Source organism: Saccopteryx leptura, chromosome 8, assembly GCF_036850995.1.
Source record: "Saccopteryx leptura isolate mSacLep1 chromosome 8, mSacLep1_pri_phased_curated, whole genome shotgun sequence".
NCBI classification, from domain to species: Eukaryota; Metazoa; Chordata; class Mammalia; order Chiroptera; family Emballonuridae; genus Saccopteryx; species Saccopteryx leptura.
The window spans coordinates 50,618,965-50,641,581 of record NC_089510.1 but is presented as its reverse complement, the minus strand read 5'-3'; the positions used below and the strand labels follow the sequence as shown (position 1 = coordinate 50,641,581).

At 38.8% G+C, this 22,617-nt stretch overlaps 1 protein-coding gene across 4 annotated transcripts in view; it reads right to left on the bottom strand.

Moving 5' to 3' along the window:
* Positions 1-7,606: 7,606 nt before the first annotated feature.
* Positions 7,607-22,617, bottom strand: part of STXBP5L (syntaxin binding protein 5L) — a 351,861-nt gene continuing 336,850 nt past the window's right edge. For all 4 annotated transcript variants that reach the window (XM_066347937.1, XM_066347939.1, XM_066347938.1 and 1 more), the window contains 5 exons: positions 21,520-21,880; positions 19,332-19,497; positions 16,125-16,236; positions 13,599-13,819; positions 7,607-12,640 (listed from right to left, as the gene is read on the bottom strand). In XM_066347937.1, coding sequence (XP_066204034.1) covers positions 12,599-12,640; positions 13,599-13,819; positions 16,125-16,236; positions 19,332-19,497; positions 21,520-21,880 — 902 coding nt within the window. In that variant the 3' untranslated portion in view covers positions 7,607-12,598. The remainder of the gene's footprint in view (positions 12,641-13,598; positions 13,820-16,124; positions 16,237-19,331; positions 19,498-21,519; positions 21,881-22,617) is intronic.

Sequence of the window (22,617 nt, the reverse complement as noted above, 5' to 3'; positions counted from 1 at the left end):
GTTGATTGTTTATTTTGCTGTGCTGAAGCTTTTTAGCTTTATGTAGTCCACTTGTTTAATTTGGTTGCTTGTGCTTTTGTTGTCATATCCAAAATATTGCAAAGACCAATGTCCAAGAACTTTTCCCATGTTTTTTCTAAGAGTGTTATACATTTAGGTCTTCCATTTAAGTTTAATCCATTTTGGATTCATTTTTGTGACTGGTGTGAGATAAGGGTCTAGTTTCATGTGAATACCCAATTTTCCCAGCACTATTTATTGAAGAGACTGTCTTTCCTCCATTGAGTATTCTTGGCTCCCTTGTCAAATGCTAGTTGACTATATATGCATGGATTTATTTCTAGGCTCTCAATTCTATTCCATTGGTATATGTGTCTGTTTTTATGCTAGTATCATGCTGTTTTGACTACTATAGCTCTGTGATATAGCTTGGAATCAGAAAGTGTAATGCCCACTGCTTTGTTCCTCTTTCTCAGTATTGCTTTGGCTATTTGGGGTCTTTTGTGGTTCCAAACAAATTATAAGATTGTTTTTCCTACTTCTGAAAAAATGTCATTGTATTCTTGATAAGGATTGCATTGAATCTATAGATGGCTCCCGGTAGTATTGATATTTTAACAGTATTAATCTTTCCAATCCATGAACACAAGATGCCTTTCCAATTTTTGGTGTGTTTTATTTCTTTCATTAGTGTTATGTAGTTTTTAGTGTAGAGATCTTTTCCCTCCTTGCTTAAATTTATTCCTAAGTATGTCTTTGGTTTTGACGCTATTATATGTGGGATCATTTTCTTTTTTTTTTTTCCAGATAACTCATTTTTAATGTATAGAAATGCTATCGATTGTTGTATGTTAATTTTGTAGCCTGCAACTTCACTGAATCTATGGATTATTTCTAACAGTTTTTTGGTGAATTCTAGGACTTTCTATACATAAAATTATGTCATCTGCTAATAGAGACCATTTTACTTCATCCTTTCCAATTTGGATGCCTTTTATTTCTTTTTTGTGCCTGATTGCTTTGGCTAGGACTCCTAGTACTACGCTGAATAGGAAAGGTTAGAGTAAGCACCCTTCTTAAATTCCTGATCTTAGAGGGAAATCTTTCAACCTTTCACCATTGAGTGGGATGATAAGCTGTGAATATATATAATATAGGGCATGCATTATGTTGAGGTATGTTCTTTCTATGCCTAGTTGTTAAGAGTTTTTTATCATGAACAAGTGTTGAATTTTGTCAAATACTTTTTCTGTATCTATTGAGATATGTATTTTTTATCTTTCATTCTATTAATGTGATGTTTCATATTTATTGATATACATATGTTGAATCACTCTTGCATCCCAGGGATAAATCTCACTTGATCATGGTAAAAGATCCTTTTAATGTGCTGCTCAATTCAGTTTGCTTGTATTGTATTGAGAATTTTTGTATCATATTCATTAGAGAGGCATATAAACATTTGGTCTGTAGCTCCCCTCCCCGCCTCCCGGCCCCCCCTCCCCCCTCCCCCGCTCTCTTGTAGTGTCCTTTTCTGGCTTTGGTATCAGGGTAATGCTGGCCTCAAAACATGAGTTTTAGAGTGTTCTCTCCTCCTATTCAATTTTTTTGGAAGAATTTGAGGATTGGTGTTAATTCTTTAAATGTTTGGTAAAATTCACCAGTGAAGCCATCTGATCTTGGCCTTTTGTTTCCAGAGAAGTATTTTTTGTTTTTGTTTTTTACTCAGTGAGAGGAGGGGAGGCAGAGATAGAATCCTGCATGTGCCCCGACCAGATCCACCCAGCAAGCCCACTAGGGGGTGATGCTCTGCCCATCTGGGGCATGACTCTTTTGCTCAGCAGCCGAGCTCTTCTTAGCACCTGAGGCGAAGGCCATGGAGCCATCCTCAGTGCCAGGGGCCAACTCGCTCCAAATGAGCAATGGCTACAGGAGTGTAGGGAGAGAGAGAGAGAGAGAGAGAGAGAGAATGAATTATGAAGGGGAGGTATGGAGTAGCAGATGGGCACTTCTGTGTGCCCTGACTGGGAATCAAACCCAGGACGTCCACATGCCAGGCCGATACTCTACCACTGAGCAAACTGGCCAGGGCCACTAAGAGGTTTTTGATTACCAATTTAATCTTCTTACTAGTTACTGCTCTGCTCAAATTTTTGATTTCTTCTTGACTCAATCTTTGTAACTTGTATATTTCTAACAATTTTTCCATTTCTACTAGGTTGTCCAATTTGTTGGAGTATAGTTAGTTGTTCCTTTGATGGTACATTGTAGCCTCTTATGATCTTTTGTATTTCTGCGGTATTAGTTGTAATATTTCCTCTTTCATCCACAGTTTTGTTGATTTGAGTACTCTTTTTTTCATTGGTTAGTCTAGCTCAGCAATTTCAATTGGTGTGCCATGGCACACTGGTGTGCTATAGAGCAGTGGTCCCCAAACATTTTTGGGCCACAGACCGGTTTAATGTCAGAAAATATTTTCACGGGCCGGCCTTTAGGGTGGGATGGATAAATGTATCACGTAACCGAGACAAGCGTCAAGAGTGAGTCTTAGACGGATGTAACAGAGGGAATCTGGTCATTTTTAAAAAATAAAACATCGTTCAGACTTAAATATAAATAAAACGGAAATAATGTAAGTTATTTATTCTTTCTCTGTGGACTGGTATCAAATGACCCACAGACCAGTACTGGTCCGCAGCCCGGGGGTTGGGGACCACTGCTATAGAGTTTTAAAACATGCAATACTTGACTACTTAGAGGCACTGACCTATTTTCCTTTAGATTGTCAAATAAAAAAATGACAACAGCCAATACAATAATAGCTGTTTGGTATGACTGAATAAAACTTATACCTATATTTTGTCAGATCAGCAAAAAACTTACATTTTGGAGTGTCACAGAATTTCAGTAATTAGTCTACGTGTGCCGTTAGGTGAAAAAGCTTACAAATCTCTGGTTTAATTAAAGATTTGTCAATTTTCTTTATCTTTTAAAAGAACCATTCTTAGTTTTTTAAAAATTTATTTATTAATTTTTAGAGGGAGAGAGAAAGGGACAGAGAGAGAAACAGAAACATCACTTTATTGTTCCACTTAGTTATGTATTCATTGGTGGTTTCTTCTAAGTGCCCTGACGAGGGATCGAATCCGCAACCTTGGTGTACTGGGACAATGTTCTAACCAACTGAGCAACCAGCCAGGGCAAGACCCATTCTTACTTTTGTTAATTTTTTCTATTGTTTTCCTGTTCTCTGTTTCATTTATTTGTTTATTTATTTTTGAGAAAGAGGGACAGATAGGGATGGACAGATAGAAAGGGAGAGCGATGAGAAGCATCAACTTGTAGTTGCAGCACTTTAGTCATTCGTTGCTTTCTCGTATGTGCCTTGATCAGAGGGCTCCAGTTGAGCCAGTGACCTCTTTTTCAAGCCAGAGGCCTTGGGCTTCAAGTCAGTGACCTTTGGGCTCAAGTCAGCGATTAAGGGTTCACGTCTATGATCCCGTGTTCAAGCCAGTGATCCCATACTCAAGCTGGTGAGGCCTACGCTCAAGCTGGATGAGCCCATGCTCAAGCCAGCAACCTCGGGGTTTTGAACCTTGGTCCTCAGCGTCCCAGGCCAATGCTCTATCCGCTGCATCACTGCCTGGTCAGGCTGTTTCACTTATTTTTATTATTTTCTTTCTAATGCTGCCTTTTGGATTACTTTGTTATTCTTTTTCCAGTTTCTTAAGCCATAGAGTTAAGTTGATATTTGAGATCTTTTTTGTACTTTTTTTTTTCTTTTTGCGAGAGAGAGAGAGAGAGAGAGACAGAGACAGAAAGAGAGAGAGATGAGAAGCATCAACTCGTAGTTGAGGAGCACTTTAGCTGTTCATTGTTTGCTTCTTATACATGACTTCACCGGGGGACTTCAGCCAAGCCAGTGACCCCTTGCTCAAGCCAGTGAGCTTGGGCTTCAAGCCAGAGATCTTTGTACTCATGCCAGTGACTTTGGGGTTTTGAATCTGGGACCTCAGTGTCCCAGGTTGATGCTCTCTCCACTGTGCCACCATCAGTCAGGCAGATTTTTCTTGTTTCTTAGTGTTGGTGTTTATTGCTATGAATTTCCCTATTAGCACTGCTTTCACTGCATCTCATAAGTTTTGATATGTAGTGTTCTTATTTTCCTTTGTCTCAGGATACTCTTTTATTTCCCTTTTAATTTCTTTTTTGATACACTGGTTGTTTAGGAGAGTATTGTTTAATTTGCATGTGTTTGTGAGTTTCCCAGTTTTTCTCCTGTTATTGATTTCTGATCTGTGGTCAGAGATGATACTTGGTGTGATTTCAATCTTCTTGAATTTTTTTCTCATCTTTTATTTATTCATTTATTTATTTGAATTATTTTTATTTATTTATTTATTTTAGAGGAGAAAGAGAGAGAGACAGAGAGAGAAGGGGGGAGGAGCAGCAAGCATCAACTCCCATATGTGCCTTGACCAGGTAAGCCTAGGGTTTTGAACCGGCGACCTCAGCATTTCCAGGTCGACACTTTTATCCACTGCGCCACCACAGGTCAGGCATCTTCTTGAATTTTTAAGGATTGTTTTGTGGGCTAACCTATGGTCTGTCTTAGACCAAATGTCCTAAAGGAAGTGATGACAGCAAAAACCATCATTATTTATTAACCTATAAATTTACTATAATTATAATCAAAGTCTCAACAGGGATTTTAAAAAAAAGATCATTAATATCCTGAAACTCACCTAGAGAAAAAAATATCAATACCTATAAAACTTGAGAAAGATCAAAGGTATCTATTACATATTAGGACATATTATAAATATTTACTTTAACAGTTTGATACGAACACAGAAACAGATTACTTGAGAATTTAGAAAGCAGACTTATATGTCTATATGTAAAAGTCATTTCAAATTAGTGGTGAAAATGTGAGTCGTTCAAAAATAGAGTTGTAGTATTATCCATTTGTCGAAATATTAAATTAGAGCCCTATCCCAGAACTCCTGATGGACTAAAAGCCTCATATGAAAAATAAAACTATGAACGTAAAGAAGATGTAAGAGAATTTTTATTGTTTTATAGATGTAAAGGCCTTTAAAACAAAGTTCAAAAGTCAAAGTTAAGAATTTATAGAAGTGACTATATTAAATGGAAAAAATAAATATTTCATGAAAACGTGATGACATAAACACACTAAACAGTCTAATTTGGCCAGGGCAGACAGAGAACCCCAAAGGTGTCCATAACCTAGATGAGGCTGATTAAGCAGGTGAGGACCACAAGGCCCTGACCTAAATATTGAATGCAGGTATGTGAAGAGTAAGTGATTGTAATACAAAGAAGGTGAAAAGATAAATGGATCCTTTGAGAAAATTCTTGAAGGGAAACCTGGGTATATGGATTTTATTGTCTGTCTTTATATTTGTACTTTATAAAAAAATCTATTTTTAAAGATTTGATTTACTAATTTTACAGAGAGAGGAGGCAGGGAGTGAGAAGTATCAACTCATTGTTTCTTAACTTTAGTTGCTCATTGCTTGCTTGTCATACATGCCTTGACCAGGAAAGCCCAGGATTTTGAACCAGTGACCTCAGCGTTCTAGGTCGAGGCTCTATCCACTGCACCACCACAGGTCAGGCTATCTTTGTACATTTTTTTCCTTCTTTTCCAAGTGAGAGGAGGGGAGACAGACAGATTTCCACATGCACTCCGACTGGGATCCACCTGGCAACCTCAGTCTGGGCCAGTGCTCTGCCCATTTAGGGCCACTGCTTGGCAACTGAGCTATTTTTAGTGCCTGAGGCAGAGGCTCCATAGAGCCATCCTCAGCACCTGGGATTATGCTCTTGAAACAATCAAGCCATGGCTGTGGGAGGGGAAGAGAGAGAAAGAGTGAAAAATGGGGGGAAAGGAGGGGTGGAGAAGCAGATGGTTGCTTCTGCTGTGTGTCCTGACCAGGAATTAAATCTAGGACATCCACATACTGGGCTGATGATCTACCACTGAGCCAACTGGCCAAGGCTCAGAGCCTATCAGTCAAGAGCTTGTATTTGCACTTTTAATAAAAAACGATGTTTAGCCTGAGCAGGCAGTGGCACAGTGGATAGAGCATTGGCCCAGGACACTTGAGGACCTAGGTTAGAAACTCCGAGGTCACTGGCTTGAGCATGGGTTCACCAGCCTGAGCACAGCATCACCAGCTTGAATGTGGCATCACAGACATGACCCTGTCATTGCTGGTTTGAGTCCAAATTTCACTAGCTTGAGCAAGGGGTCGCTGGCTCAGTTGTAGCCCCCTGGTCAAGGCACATATGAGAAAGCAATCAAAGAATATCACAACTGTGAGTTGATGCTTCTCATTTTTCTCCCCTCCTGTCTGTCTGTCCCTCTCTCTCTCTCAAAAAATAAAATAAAAATAATTTTTTTTTAGCTTAGGGTTTCTTTTTTCTTTTTTTAGCTTGGGTTAGTTGGTTTTTTTTTTTCATTTTTATATGGAATCAAAATTAGGAGGAAAATTGTGGTGATGGGAAATTTTTCCTGAAATACTTAGATTTTGAAGACTATGATGAGTTGGCTGAGGCCACGGTGTAGGGGAGTGTAAAGAAAGTACCTGAAGAAGAGTTACCTGCAGAGCGAAACAGAGAAGCCAGAGAGCGCACTCTCTCTGGGGTACATCTGCAGCTAATTTGATTGGGTTGATGAATGTTTATTATAATCATAGCTTATGTTATTGTTACTGGGATTGAAGCCTGAGTTTAAAAAAAAAAAGAAGTGAGGAAGTACAATGTGAATGCAATACACACAGCTCATTCAGCCTCAGTCCCTCATGCTGCACTCTCACCAAACTAAGTCTTATCTTGTACTTCGCCAAGGGTAAAATCCATCAAGAGCCTCAAAAATTGCGAAGTCTTCCAATACAGGGAAGAGTTCCACAGCTCCCCTGTTTGATGGAAATTTTGAATGGCTATTTCTACCCTTTTGGAGTTTAGGAAATTTGCGTTTTGTTTTATTACTTTACCTTTTTCAGTTGAAATATATATGATGTACATTGCTTCCCCACCCACCTCCCTGCGTTCTTAAAACAATTATACTTTGTAAAACCATGGTTCATGGTGCTGCAAATGAAGGTCTTACCTCTGTCCATATTTAATCTTGGCAAAAATCATTAGTAGTTCATGATATTATAACATTCGAGAGCATCTATTTACAAACATAAACAATTTTATTGTTATCTCTACAGACTACAAGAATTTCTAGTATAGTCACAATTGCTGAATGCAACAGAAAAATAGTAATCTGTCATTTTCTGAAAAGATGCAAAAGTTCTGAAGATGAAAGAAAGATACATCAATGATATCATCTGTTTCTTATTTCCTAGAATAAAACATCACATAATTAAGTACTAAAAATTATAGGTTATTAGAGATTTGATCCTGTGTACACTTGTCCATAACCACCATCTAGTTTATTCTCTGGCTTTGCAGTTGAGAAGGGTGGGCCAATACTGGAGGGGAGTGGTCTGAGAGGAGAGCACTCTCTCGAGTTTTCTCACTGAGTAGCATTGCCTTGGATAGGCGGACTCTCCCTTTTTGAAGGCAAAAGCACTCTTTCAACACACTGGAGGCCAGACAGTGAGATACAAGCATTCTTCTCCCTTTAAACACATGTCCAGTTACTAAGAAAATGAATCCAAGAGACCCTGGGAGCTAAGACAACCACCAGAGAGGAAGAGCTGCTCTCCCTTCTTGCTAGGATCAAGTTCAGTACCCATATCTCCTCCAAATAAAGAATGAATAATAAATTTGGACCTGATTTAGTAAATGATTGTTTTGAGCACTTCCACTATACAACTATTGAAAATTGGTTTTCCACTTAGATTTACATGCTATTGAATTTCTTATGATATTTCTGGTGTTTTGTGATGTCATATGTGTAAGATAATCAAAACCTAGATGTTTCAATTGGAATAATTAATGGCCAACTCACACAGGAAAAAAATCCCAGTTATTAAGAGTTAATGGGGTACCGGCAGGTCAGAAATTAGCAGAGAACATTTGTTTTGGGTTGTGATAAAAAATGAACATCCACCCAGCCAGCACGGTATCTCCTACACCCCTGACCCCTCAGATGTGGTGCTTGGACACCAGGCATGGTAGGAAAATGGGTTTTTTAAGTTGGCCATAAAGTGGTGGTTATCAACCTTGGCTGGACATTGGAACCACCTTGGAGACTTCTAAAACTACTTATGTTTGGTTCTCAGAACTTTGAGAGATGTTGATATATTGGGGATTTTAAAAGCTCCTTAGGTGATTCTTCTGTACAGCCAAGGTTGAGTCACTGCCCTACACAAATATATAAATAACTGCACGCTTCAGTGCCTCTGGTTCCTCATCAAAGCCTTTTCCACTTCCCCCTGGCTTCCGGGCCCCTCCCCACCCTAACCCTCTTGCCTCAACTTGACCCTCTTCTTCCTTTCCCAGGTAGGACCTTACCTATTCTGTATTTCATCCTTTCAGGGTTATGTTGTCTGCAGATACACCTGCTACGTGACAACTGTGCTCCCTGGAATAGTGGTATCCAAATACACAGCTCGGGCCAGTGTGTATGTGACGTGGTCCCGAGTCAGAAACGAAGCTGAGGCTCTACAGGACAGGTGGAGAAGCGTTTCTCTCCTGTTGCAGAGGGCAAGGCCTGACGGGAACGTCTGTTTGGCATTGTGTCTCCCCAAGGGGCAGGCTGTAATCACACAGCTGCACTCCTGGTTGTCCAGTGTCCTTAAACTCAGGAGGGGAGCTTTAGTCTTCTAGACCCTCTTCCTTTTCCCTCTGCCAAACATTTACAACCAAGTATCTTAAAAAGAACTAATCTTAATTTCCCTCAATCAACCTAGGGCATACCGCCTCCCACCCCTCGGTTTTCAAAGCTGTGGTCCTCCCTGAATGCAGACAACGGACAATTGGTACCTTTAAAACTAGACACATGGGTCACATAAAAGGACTCTGGCAGAAACTTGTTCCTTTCCAATCTCTTAAGATCTTTGAGGAATAGAAACCTGGATTCTGATTTATTAGCTTGAGAATCATTCAAAGGCTGTAGAAAAGATTTGAAAAATGTCTTTATGACTAATTCATTGGAAAACATCTCAGTTCTGTCACTGCCCTTCCAAAGTCAGTCAGACAATGGCCCTGATGGTGACCAGGGCACTGAATCTGGGTCTCAGGGAAGTGTAGGAAGCAGAATCAGCAGTACTGCTTTTGTAAGAGATTAAAATAAAAGATAATCAGTCATCCATCCCTCCAGATGACAGGGTTAGTGAATGATTTCATGATAGGAATTATTGCTTATTATTAGAACCAGAAAAACGAATGCTTCTAGCTTCCCTCTGGTGAACAGAATGCAGAGGCCCACTTTCTCCTCGAACGGCTTTTCTTGAGGAAGTCAGAGGACTATAAGGTCAACTTGAGAGACTGGTTTGCAAGCCTTATTTTCCGATGACACCTTAGCAAACAGAATGTAATTTTGATGACAACTAAGGCTCAGAGTCATTTTCTCCATCACTGTCCAAATTATTAAGAGTATTTTTCTTCTAAGATAGAGGCAAGACATTTAAGTAGTAGATAAGAAGATGTAAAGAAATACATGGATCAATAGTACTCACTTACTAAAGGTGACGATAATAACGGTGATATTGATGGCGCGTGTGTGTGTGCATGTGCGAAGGTGAGCGCAACAGAACAGAAATGTCCAAAGAGAGAAATCACGTCCACATTAGATTCTTGTTATTGCTATCTCTTTGAATTATAAAAATAATTTTGATACAGTAAAACCTCATTAATTTGTATTCTACTAATCAGGAGTTTGTGGAATAAAGTCACCCTTACATTACGAATGAGATTGTAAAAACAAGATTGTAAGACACATTTCAAAAGAACCTATTCTTTTCAAGCATTTTGGAAGCACCTGTTTACTCTCAATTGTGCTAATTATTACAAACTTTTGATCTGTTCAATAAAGCCAGAGTTTTAAGCACTTCCATTGCAAAATGCTATATTGTCCTTTTAGGTATTTTTTCTATGCTTTAAAATACATATTCTGTAACTTATTTTTTATTGATTCATGTAAGTTTTCTCCAAAATAGTATTTTATTATGTATGAAACGTGTCAATTTGGGTAAAATAATTTATCGTTTTAAGACACTGTGCACTTATGATGTCTACTTTTATACAAGACATATATTATATATTCACACTTAAGCTGTCTTTAAATGATGTAGAACAGTGGCTCTCTCAATTGGGAGCGATGGCTGGAGACATTTTTTGATTGTCATTACTCAGGGGTTGCTACTGGCATCTGGTGGACAGAGGCCAGGGATGTTGCCGAACACCCTATGGTGCAAAGACCAGTCCCACGACAAAGAATGAGTCAGCAGTGCCACTGCTTAGAAACCCTCATGAAGAACAAGTTAATCAACACTTACTGGGCCTTCAGAGGTATTCACTGCACTTAATGCCACTTTGGAATGAATTTCATTGTTCCTAAAAACTATTTTAGATTTTTAAAGTTTTTTTTTTTTTTAAATATAGAAATGATAAAGGTATCTGTTCAGAAAATCAAAAAACTAGGTCTTTGAAACCAATGTACAATTGTGCACTGCAATTTGACTACCAATGTTTCCCAAATCCTGGTCTCAAATTTCTTTAATACTTTTACTATATAATGTTATGCATCATTATGTATCATGCGTGTTGTATTTCCACGTCAGGCTTGTTCCCTAAGGCTGTTCCCAGGCGTCTGAAGAGGCTCATGGAGAGGCGTCTATGAGATCAGGTGGATCGCAGGGCTAGGAGAAATGCTACCCTGGTGAACGTTTGCTGACCTTTCAATCACCTTTGCTCTTCTCAAAATTACTAAGAACATTTAAAGGAAGTACCACTTCAAAGAAGTTCACTAAATTTTTTTAAAATCTTAAAAAAAAACAGGTTATTTTGGCTGTTAAAATAACCTGGACTTCAGGGAAATGGTGAATTCTTAAAACATAAAATGTGTATCTAGTAAGACCTTGATTAATCAAAGTTCAATAAGCTAAAGCCATCATTTTAAAAAATATTCCAGGATGGGTCCTGGAATCTGCACATCCTCATTTCTATGACTTCTGACTCAGACTCATGCTCGTTAGTGCCAGCAGGTGTGTGTGTGTGTGTTTACTTTGCCTCCAGTTGTCTGCTGAGTTATGGTAGATGCCTGTTACCATGTTAAGTATATTTATGTCACTTTGAAAACATTAATAAGGAACAGGTATTTGGTATCTATTGGCGTAATCCTCTGGTTTATATTTTTTAGTCTAATGAATGACAAAATTATTGATTTTGTATCATTAAACTGTATATTTCTTTGCACATGGTTACTGAGGCCAAGTTAGCAAAAACCACTATATTTTATAAAGATTTTCAATAATAAGTATTGAACCAAAATTATTTTCTAATGAAAGCCCTTGTTAATCAGAAATGTAATAAATCAGAATCCCTTTCCCAGAACATTAACTGAGGTTTTACTGAATCATGCTAAAGAGAATGACCAGTTTGGTCTGTGAGTGTCAGGCTGCAAGAGCACCTTTGAATTAAAGACCCCACTGGGTTTGAACAGTAATACACTGCATAACTGGCAGATAAGGATACAAATGGACATTAAAAATGTATCGCATTAGAAACTGAAACCAGAGTGTGTGAAATCAAAGCTAATTGCATTGTTCCTATAGTCTAGTTTCCCCAAACCTATCAGTCAGCTCTCCTGCAGAGAGCAAAGCCAGGCTGAAAAAATGCTTTGAGGTGTCCCAACCCTGCATGGTTTATGACTAAAAACAGCAACTTGTTCTGCAAGTGGTAGAAATGGAATTAATTGCATTAGAAATGATTTACTAAACCGGCAATACTTGGTTATGACCAAGAACTGTGAGTGAAGTAAGACATTATGGAGCGAGAGGAATGTTAGACTCTTGCCATCAGAATTCAATGGTATTTTAGTAGAATGAAAGTTACAGATGAGAAGAAAACTTTGGTTCTGTTTTCTTTTCCTTTTTGGTTGGGTATGGCAAATGTACTTGAAATGCACTGGTAAGTTCTAATGTAGATTTTTTAAATTGTCAGGTGTGGCCCAATTTATAAAAATAGTTTACCATTAATCTTTTTTCTTCTGTCACAACATGCTTTGTTTTCTTGTCCTCTTAAGATGTTAATTTATCATGCAAAGATTTTTTTTTTTCATTAAGTGCATTAATGCTTTTGTTTGTACAGGATTTTTTCAAATCAGAAGGACTCCCCATAGTTCCTACATGTAAATCCTTAGCAAATGACATGCCGAGACGAGGCTCCATCCACGGGGGCAGAGGCAGACTCAGCCATACCTTGGCCTCTAACAGGGTCCAGCCTTGCGGTCCTGCGGCGTCTCTGATAAGTCTCTCTCATGATAACGTCACATGGATGTAATGGAATATTTTGTAGAAGAAACTGGCTTCTAGCAGTTGAATAGTGATGCTGGGAATAAATTTGGTTTCCCTGAATAATGGCTTCTCTAAGCAGTCACAGCTTCTTTAGAAGTTTAGAATTGGTACCATTTCTTATCCTTATATTTCAGCATTAACTGCAAAGAAAAAATAGTCACTATGAGATGTTAAAAAGAATTTTTAATAGTGCTAATCCAGCAAACTCATAATGAGTTAACCATGACTGTCTCAGTAAATCTTAAAACTTATAAAACTTCCTTTATTTTGTAAAATAATGAAAAACACTTTTTTATTTAGAAAAACAAGCGGTAAAGACTCCGCTGACAGGACACCGTTTTAAATGACTGAGACAACATGGAGTGTGTGGCGCCCAGGCTCGCTGCCCGCACTCCTGGGAGCCCGGAGTCTACCTGAGCACCAGCGGAGCAGGCAACGCACGGTCTGCTCCCAAATGGATCAGCACGAACGGGGGATTTTCTTTTATCTTATCCTCTAAGATAATGAAGTATCAATGTGTTATAGTATTTTTTAAAAAGTGTTTTTTCTTCCAAATACTGGTGGGGTTATACTACTTATACTGTGGTGAGATCCAGGTCACCTTGCCTCTCCACAGGATGACTTACAATGGCATCTCTGTTTAAGCTTTCTTGTGCAGAACCTAAATGTTTAAAGTTATTACTTTAGGCCTTGGCCAGTCGGCTCAGTGGTAGAGCATCAGCCTGGCGTGTAGATGTCCTGGGTTCAATTCCCAGTTAGGGCACACAGGAGAGGCGCCCATCTGCTTCTCCACTCCTCTCCCTCCCCTTTCTCACTCTCTCTCTTCCCCTCCTGCAGCCATGGCTCCACTGACTTGAGCGCATCGCCCAGGTGCTGAGGATGGTTCTATGGAGCCTCTGCCTCAGGTGCTAAAAATGGTGCAGTTGTGAGCATGGCCCCAGCTGGGCAGAGCATCAGCTCCAGACAGGGGTTGCTGGGTAGATCCTGGTTGGGGAACATGCGGGAGTCTGTCTCTCTATCTCCCCTCCTCTCACTCGGAAAAGAGAAAAATAAAGTTATTACTGTATGAAGAGGCCCACATTTACTTGGGCAGTTTACCTCGTGTGCATGTTTGGAAAACGCTTCTGCACTGGTCATCATGCCTGCGGTCTTCTCTTCCAGCTCGCCGAGCCTCTGGCCTCTCTCGTCCAGGGCGAGCCGCGCGCGGGTCAGCTCCCCCATCACCCCTCCGGCCGCGCCCTTCACCCCTTCCACGCTCCCGGGGCCCGGGATGTGCTGCGCCAGGCTGCGGGAGGCTTTCCCCGCGGTGGCTTCTCCAACTGGGAATTCAAGCCATAGCAATTGAAAACATTTGTCAGTAATTCAAATAGTTACTGTCAAGTTTACCAAGGACTTACATTAAATTCTCTTACCCTATCATAGACATGTACCCAATAAAGGTGGCTGAGAGACTGTGAGAAACTGTGGCCATATGCCCTTTGTACGTGTGTGTGTGTGTGTGTGTGTGTGTGTGTTCCATTCACTATGGCATCGTTACAGTTTTTGGTTATTTTATTTTGTTTTGTTTTACAGCTGACATACAATATTAGTTTTAGGAGTACCACACAGTGAGTAGACATGTATATACCGCACGGAGGGATCACCGCAGTAAGTCCAGTACATGGGAGGAGGTGAGCGAATTTACCTGCTCTGCCACCTTGACAGGAAGCCACCTAGTCACATCCTTGATGTTGCTGCACTGGGATGCTCCCAACATGTGTGGACTCATATTTAACCCGCAGTAGTGTCTGCTCCAATCTCAGGTCTGTTCTTTTGTTTAAGTTTCAGCCCATGTCTTCATTCCAGTGTTCTCTGTTTATTCTGCTGTCAGCCTTTGTAGGGGTCAGTTGTTTATAAGTGTGTGTGTCTGCGTGTGTGTGTGTGTGTGTGTGTGTGATGTGTAAAATTCCAAACAATGAGCTATTCGCATTACAGGCACTAATATATATATGTTGAAATTTGGTTACTTTATAAAAGACTAAAAATTTACCTGTCACAAAGTTGTTTCTTTTAATTTGATTTAATTTTTTTTTTTTGAAAAACAGCAGTGTTGGTAAAAATTTAGTGAGCATTCCCAAAGAGGTAACATTAGGAATGGAATCTAGGTTTATTTATTTTTTTAAAAAGAGCCTTATTGGGATATAATTCACATACCATAAAAATCATCCTTTAAAGTGTACAAGTCAGAGGTTTGTAGACTGTTTACTGAGCTGGGCAAGTACCACCATCTAATTTTAGAACATTCCCATCCCCCCGAGAGAAACTCCATGCCCACTGCACACCGCAGTCACTCCCAATCCCTTCCTGCCCAGTGCCTGGCAACAACGAATCCACTTTCTGTTTCTATGGATTTGCCCATTCTGGACATTTTCTATAAATGGAATCAATCATACAATGTGTGACTCTTTTTGTCTTCCTTCTTTAATTTAGCATGATGTTTTCAAGGTTTGCCCATGCCGTAGAACGCATCTAATTTCATGCATTCTAATGGCTGAAGAATACTGCATTGTGTGGAAGTACCTAGATCTTTTGCATAGGTCAAAGTTTAAAAGAAAAGAGATCTGCAAGGTCAAAGGTGATGATATATTCTGGAAAACATTCTTCACTCAAACTTTTTTTAACCTCCCTCCCTTTTGGAAAACATTTTCTGTATCTATGGGTCTGTTTTTGTTTTGCTCATTTGTTTTGTTTTTCAGATTACACGCGGCAGTGCAATTATAGTATTTATCTTTGTCTGACTTATTTCACTTAGCATAACACCTTCTAGGTCCGTCCATATTGCCGCAAACCGCAAGAGTTCATTCTTTTTATAGCTGAGTAATATTCCATTGTGTACATGTGCCACATCTTCTTTTTCATTCACCTGCCAGTTGAAACCTAGGCTGCTTCCATATCTTGGTTACTGTAAATAATGCTGCAATGAGCACAGGGGTGCACATATGTTTTCAAAATAATGTTTTTGTTTTCTCTGAATAAATATCCACAAGTGGAATTGCTGGGTTGTATGGCAGCTCTATTTTTAACTTTTTTAAAAGGAATATCTGTATTGCTTTCCATAGTGGCTGCACAAATTTATAATCCCACTAACAGTGTATGAGGAAAATATATTCTTTCTAAAAATGTTCCCTAGTATCTTTCTACTGCTTTTTGATTATTGTTCGAGTTCTTAGTGGTACATATTAAAAGTAATTTATTCTGTAGCATTGATAAACCTTGTGTTCTGAATAAAGAATCTATTTCCCAGCAGTGGATAAGAGGTAGGCAGATTCAAAAATGTTTTTTTCCCCAGACTGTAATACCGAATGTCTTCACCCTGCCTTGCAGGCATGATCTACCTGCAAATGACACATGTATTAACTTATTGGTTATTTGTATGAATTTCATGTACTTTTTTGTTAAACTACTTCCTAATATAAAGTGATCAATTTTATTTTTGATAAATAATTTTCATGTTTGATAAATAATTTTCATGATATAGAAGCAAAATAATTTAGTCTAGAATTTGAAATCACATATTACATTAAAGTCACACACACATAGGTCTTGTACTTGGTGATACAGTTTTATAATGAGGACTTTACTCACAGAGCTCTTCTCTGTCAAATGTTTGTCCACTTCCACCAAACAGTCCCTTTAGAAAACCTCTGTTTTGAGCTTCTGGTGTCTCTATGGGAGTAAACAAATCTCCCAGCATGTCCTGTACCAAATTCAAAGAAAAAAGCATTGGAGTAACTATAAATAAGTGAACAGGTCAAAGATAACACTGGTTGTTAGAGCACATCGTGAAAAGACAGTCTGCTTTCCGTATTTTCCTGGCGACTTTTGCTTTGCTCCTAGTTCTGTTTCTGGTGTTTCTTTCTCCTCTTTATCCTTCCCTTCTCCAATAACTGACATCCTAAAATTTCCATTTTTTTCTGTGCTCTTCTTCCCTTTAGAATTAGAAAACATGGGAAGATAATATATTCATTCTAGGGTTAATTTTCAACTGAATAATGACTCTTAATCTCTACTTCTCATCTTTTGCAATTATCGTAGCCCTGCCCATCCTCTCCTCAGCCAAGCATGGATTGCCCTAGGCAATCGGAAGCTTTTGGTGGTATGTGGAGAAAGGGTGGATTTATTATTATTTATTTAAATTTTTAAATTTTTATGAATTTAAATTGTGTTAAAATGGATTCAAATGGATTTATTTTTATATCAAGTATAAAATTATGAAATGGCTCAAGATAATTTAAATGAGTCAAACAGGCAGAACTGCATGATGAGATACCATTGCTCTCAATATCTGGTGTGCTTTAGCAATGGGAAAAATCTTGTTAGAAACACAGAGGCTCGGGCTCTATTCCACACATACTAAATCAGACTCTACAAGATGTTCTCCAGTTATCTGTATTTAAACTTGATCTCCCGGTCTTTCTAAAGCAGATCAAAATGAGAACTATCAATATGGAGGAAGGCTCATCAGCCAAAACTCTGTGACTTAATATCAGTTTGTCTATGAACTTGCAGTATGACTGCATCTTCATCACCTCCCTCACCTCTCCTCACCAGACTGTGCTCTTCCTCCTAATTCTTTCTCTTTGGAAAGGACAGTATTCCGTCTATTTGGTTTCCCAAGCCAGAACCCCAGGAGTAGTTGTTAATTCCTTTCTTTCCCTCACGTCTACCTCTAATAATCCTCCAATCCAACAGTTTACACTTCTTAGCTTTGGAATCTGCTAACTTTTCTCCATCCTCACTGCTGGTTGTCTTATTTCAAGCCACTGTTATTTTTGGCCTTAATTATTTTTTAAAAGCCTCCTAATGGTTCTCCCTCCCTTAAGTCTTAATTCCTCAAAACCAATTGCCATGCTGCAACCAGAATACTAGTTACAATGAACAAATTTGCTAAATTTTAAAAATCATTTTCTGTTGCCCTTGTAGGATAAATGCCAGAATTCCTTAAGGAGCTTACAAAATGCTCCAAGCTCTATTTTTTTTTCCCAAGTGAAGGAGACAGAGAGAGGACAGATGGGGATAGACAGGAAGGGAGAGAGACGAGAAGCATCAACACGTAGTTGTGACACTTCAGTTGTTCACTGATTGCTTTCTGATATGTGCCTCAACTGGGGGACTCAAGCTGAGCCAGTGACCCCTTGCTCAAGCCAGTGACTTTGGGCTTCAAGCCAACAACCATGGAGTCAGGTCTATGATCCCACACTCAAGCCGGCAGCCCTGCACTCAAGCTGGTAAGCCCACACTCAGGCCAGCGGCCTCAGGGTTTCAAACCTGGGACCTCGGCATCCCAGGTTGATGTTCTATCCACTGTGCCACCACTGGTCAGGCTCCAAGCTCTATTCTTGACTAATTTTCCAGCACCATCCCTCCATTCTTTTCACTTTCCAACTCTGAACTTTGTTGGCAGTTTCTTGAGCCTCTGGGCTTTCGCATGGCATTCTGTGTCAAGACTATCATTCCCTTTTCCATCCCCAGCCATTCATTCTCATGGGTAACTCCTACTAACCCTTCAGAATTCTAACTACTCCCTCTCTCTGTTCACCAACCCAGGTACCCCTCTTGGAGGTCTCCCCAGTCCCTTCACAGCCATCTACAGACAGCATTTCCACAGAGTACTGTGGTTGTCTGTACCTATCTCTCCCTCTACACCAGCAGGCAGGGACCTGTATCTCGTTTATTATTGCATTCCTAGAGCCTAGTCAAGTACAAGGCACAGAGTAAAACTCAGCACTTGTTGAATAACAACAATATTTATTATTACTTATTTAAAAAACAACTATATTCCAGGCACTGTGCTCAGTTCTTTGTAGGAATTCTTCCTTAATTCTTACAATGATGCTCTAAGGAAGAGCATACAGGTAGGTTAAGTAAAATACCCAAAGTTATACAAGTGTGAAAAATACAACTTAAGTAGTTGAGAGCTTATACTCTAAGCTTCTATATAATGAATAATTTTAGGTTTCTTCTTTATAAAATGGGACTGAACTAATAAAATTTCTATAATATTTAAAAAAATTGTGATCACTTTTACTTACCCAAGGTTGCATAGGCTTTAATATTTATTCTGTTTCTAGGCTCTGCTTATTGCTATGATCAAAAGCAAACGCCCAATTCTAACCCATAGAATAAATATGTATTTATTTTGTACGGCTCTTAGTCAGATTCAGTTTTCTTACAAACAAGTTCATGAACTCCCTGAACTGTATGCAGTTTCTGTGGGCACACACACATTCTCCACCCTGGAGGAGGAGTTTATAATTTTTCAGGGTATTCTCCACAGGCAAAAACAAAACAAAAAATAATTGTTAGTATAGTGGTATCTTGAGATACGAACAGACCAACATACAATTTTTTTTTTTTTTTTAGATATGAGCTGCGACTCTGTCCATATTTTTGTTCGAGATCGGAGTGAAATTCCGAGATACGAGTCGTGATTTGGGAAGCTGCTGCTAGTTGGCCCATTGGCACACGGGTCCAGTATCAGCAGTTTGATATACGAGTTGACTGACTTACAAGCTCAGTTACAGAACAAATTAAATTCATATCTCAAGGTACCACTGTTTTATGCATAATCTTCCCATTTTGTCCTCTTCTCTTTTTCTGTATATACCTAGAACCACACTGGAGTTTGGTATGGTCCCAGTGATGAAAATTACATTCAAGACATATTCTAGGGAAGGCATATTTATTGTCTGGCCCAATAATACTTCAGCTTTCAGACATCTCTCTCATTCTCTCTCTTTTTACAGCCATTCCATTGATTTTTTTTTTCTTTTATAAATGTGCCTAACCCACCTGTAGATTATCACACATCTCCTGGCTGTATGTTAACCGCTGAATTTCAGTAGGAGAAACGAGGTACAATGCCTGTCCTTCATTGGTAAAACAAAATGTCCGTGCTATCCTCATGTCTGTCAGTGGCAAATAATTTACATCCAACATTGGGCGAAGACTAGGTAGGCTGCATGGAAAAAAGCAAATCCACATTTCATATTCAAATTGTTGGAACCTTTTCATTTCTCTGTATAAAATGGCAGATCCTTACAGAAAAATAGTAATTTTTATATCACTATTTTATGGTTACTTCTTTTTAATCTCTTGGAGCCTCAGTGGTAATAAACTGACTTTGACATAAAATTGTATAGACAAAATATCATGGGCATGGTTTTTCTATCTTAATCCAGTTAGATACTTAGCACATGTCCTGGAAGAATGGATTAAATGCAGTGGCCAACCATTTCAGGATACTTTTGCAGCATTTCACCAGTTCCTACACTGTGGTTATAGTCTTTGGTTACAGCGGAAACACTACCTCTGGAAAGTGCTTGACTGGATACTTGGACTTTAAGGCAAAACTCTTGAGTCTGAGGAGGTTATATGTACCCTGATGGAGACGTGGTCCAGTTCACTGTTTCTGGGAATGGAGTGGCTTTGCTCCCTGTTCCTTTACCCCCTCTACACACAGGAGATGAAAATTACCTATGACTTAGGGCACCTGCACTGAAGGCATGATTAATAAATAAGCACGGCCAGGGCTGTAAGGGAATGCGAGTAAGTTATAAATAATAGTTGAGAACTCGCACATCCAAATGAAGACAACCCATCTTCGGTGTCTTACTGAATGGCTATCTATATGCTTATCCTATTGTATACCCAATGATTTTGCTTAAATTCATTAGACTGTCCCTTCGGATACTGTCATTAGAGCCAGTTTTATAAACTACTTAGGCAAACCAGTCTCATTTCTTTTAAGTCACACTTCTAATGCCAAAAGGAGTAAAGTGAACTTGTAATTATATCTCAAATTTTGAAACCATCCAACTAATTCCAGTATGCACAATGATGTAAAATTATCCCAGATCATAAAACCAGCACCTTGAAAAAAATAAGTACTAATTTCCCATATCAGAGTAATTTGTAATTACAGTTTGAACCCTAGAATCTTACCATATAAAATGGGACTGAAATAAGTGCTGTTGGAATAAGCTTCTCATGAGGCTCTAGCACTCTGCTGTCTGTTATGGGAGCCACTACCACACGTGCCTGTTGAGGGGTTGGTATGTGGCTTGTCTGAGTTGAGATGTTCTGTAAGTATGGATTCTTTACTGGACTTCAAATACTCAGTATGAAAAAAATATTTAAAAGTATATGTTATGGCATTTAAAGTGACTAAGCTCCTTAGAGGAGTCCAAAACAAACCCAGTTAAATAGATTACCATGCTAAATTCAGTCAAATTAATGGGTGGTGGTGGGGAAGAGGTTATTTTATTAACATATGTAAAATAGTGGATGCAAATAATTATTTCCCTTTTGTTTTATTTTTTCATTCATTTTAGAGAGGGGAGAGAGAGAGAGAAAGAGAGAGAGAGAGAGAAAGAGAGAGAGAGAGAGGGGGGGAGGAGCAGGAAGCATCAACTCCCATATGTGCCCTGACCAGGCAAGCCTGGGGTTTCAAACCAGCGACCGCAGGGTTCCAGGTCGACACTTTATCCACTGCATCACCACAGGTCAGGCAACAAATACCTATAATTATTTTCTATGTATTAGAGAAGCTATAAGGATCAAATTAAATTATGTATGTAAAATTCTTGTGTGGACTATGAAACATAGTAAAAGTACAGTTCATTTATTTTCCTTGTAGATTATTCATCTTTGTATTTCCAGTGCATGGCATAGCTTCTAGGAGATAATATATGCTCAATAAATGTTTGCTGAACGAATGTGTGAATGACTGGGAAATCACTCTTTCCTTAGATTCCTTAATGTCAATTAAAATATATTTTTTATTCACAATGCAAAGCATTGTTAGCAAAAAAAAATTAAATTAAAAAAGTTAAGCTCTTCAAATTGTCAAACAATAAACATTCAGAAGGATCTCAGGTTGCTTCTTGATAGCATATTGCACATTACACATATACACTTCAGAACTGTACCTTGTCGGCACTGTTGTGATTACCAGAGAACTTATAAAGAAGGCAAGTACCTCATTATCATGATGTGCCCATTAGCACAAAAGCAGGCCAAGCAGGCACTGTTACACATGCCCACCACGTCTGCTTGCAGAATAAAAGATGTCTCGGTGATATTATGGACGTAAAGGCAAGTCTGAGAAGGCAGTGAGAAAACTTTGGCTTGTTTTTCTGAGCAGATGATTGTATACTGATGATCTCCTATTTCTTGTGACAGAGAGGGGCAGTTCATGACCAGTTTCCTTCTCCAAGATTTCTCATTGTCATCTATGTTGTTCGGGTCCCTCCAGACTTCATATGGTGGCTGCATTAACCCACCAGCTCGATCCATGCAGGAGAATGTGAGCACAGCTCCCTTCAACGAGAGGAATGTACCTAGAAAAACAATGTCACATCACTGGCATGTGAAATTCTTTCTAAAACAGCTGTTATTCATCCATTGGGAATAAACATTTTATATTATGATAATTTATATCTATAGTATTATAATATTGCAGTAATCTATATAAATCAGTAGATTTGTGAGTTCATTAGTTGCAATAAGTTAGAGTCATAGAATGTTAGTTCTAACAGGAGCCTAAGATACCAACTTGTTCAAAGCTTTAATTACATTAATAAGAGAATGGGAGACCCAGAAAAATGATGAGACTTGGGTCATATACCAACTTAGTGGCTGAGACTGAGTTACAACTTGGGTGTCCTGATTCCTACTCCAGTGTTATTTCTTTATACTATATAGTCCCCTTTATAATCATTTTTTAAAAAGCAAATTTTAGAAAATGTAAAGTTTTTATTTATTGAAATAACTTCAACTAAAAAAATAATCATGCCATTTGATTAAACTTATTTCATTAAGCTCATTCACTGAAGAATGCTATATTTTTCTTCTTCTTGAAATTAAACACAGAATAAATTTCAGGAAATTTTACCATGTAGAGCTCATGCTAAAATTTTTGGTTATATGGAGAAAAACAAGCTATCTTTGGCTCTTGGGCAGGCTAACCCATCTTTATCCTGAAAACAGATTCACTCACTTGCATTCTCCAAGGTTGAATGTTCATGCCGTATTTTTACCAGTCCCAGAAGACAGGGCACTGTGACGCTTAGGAGGC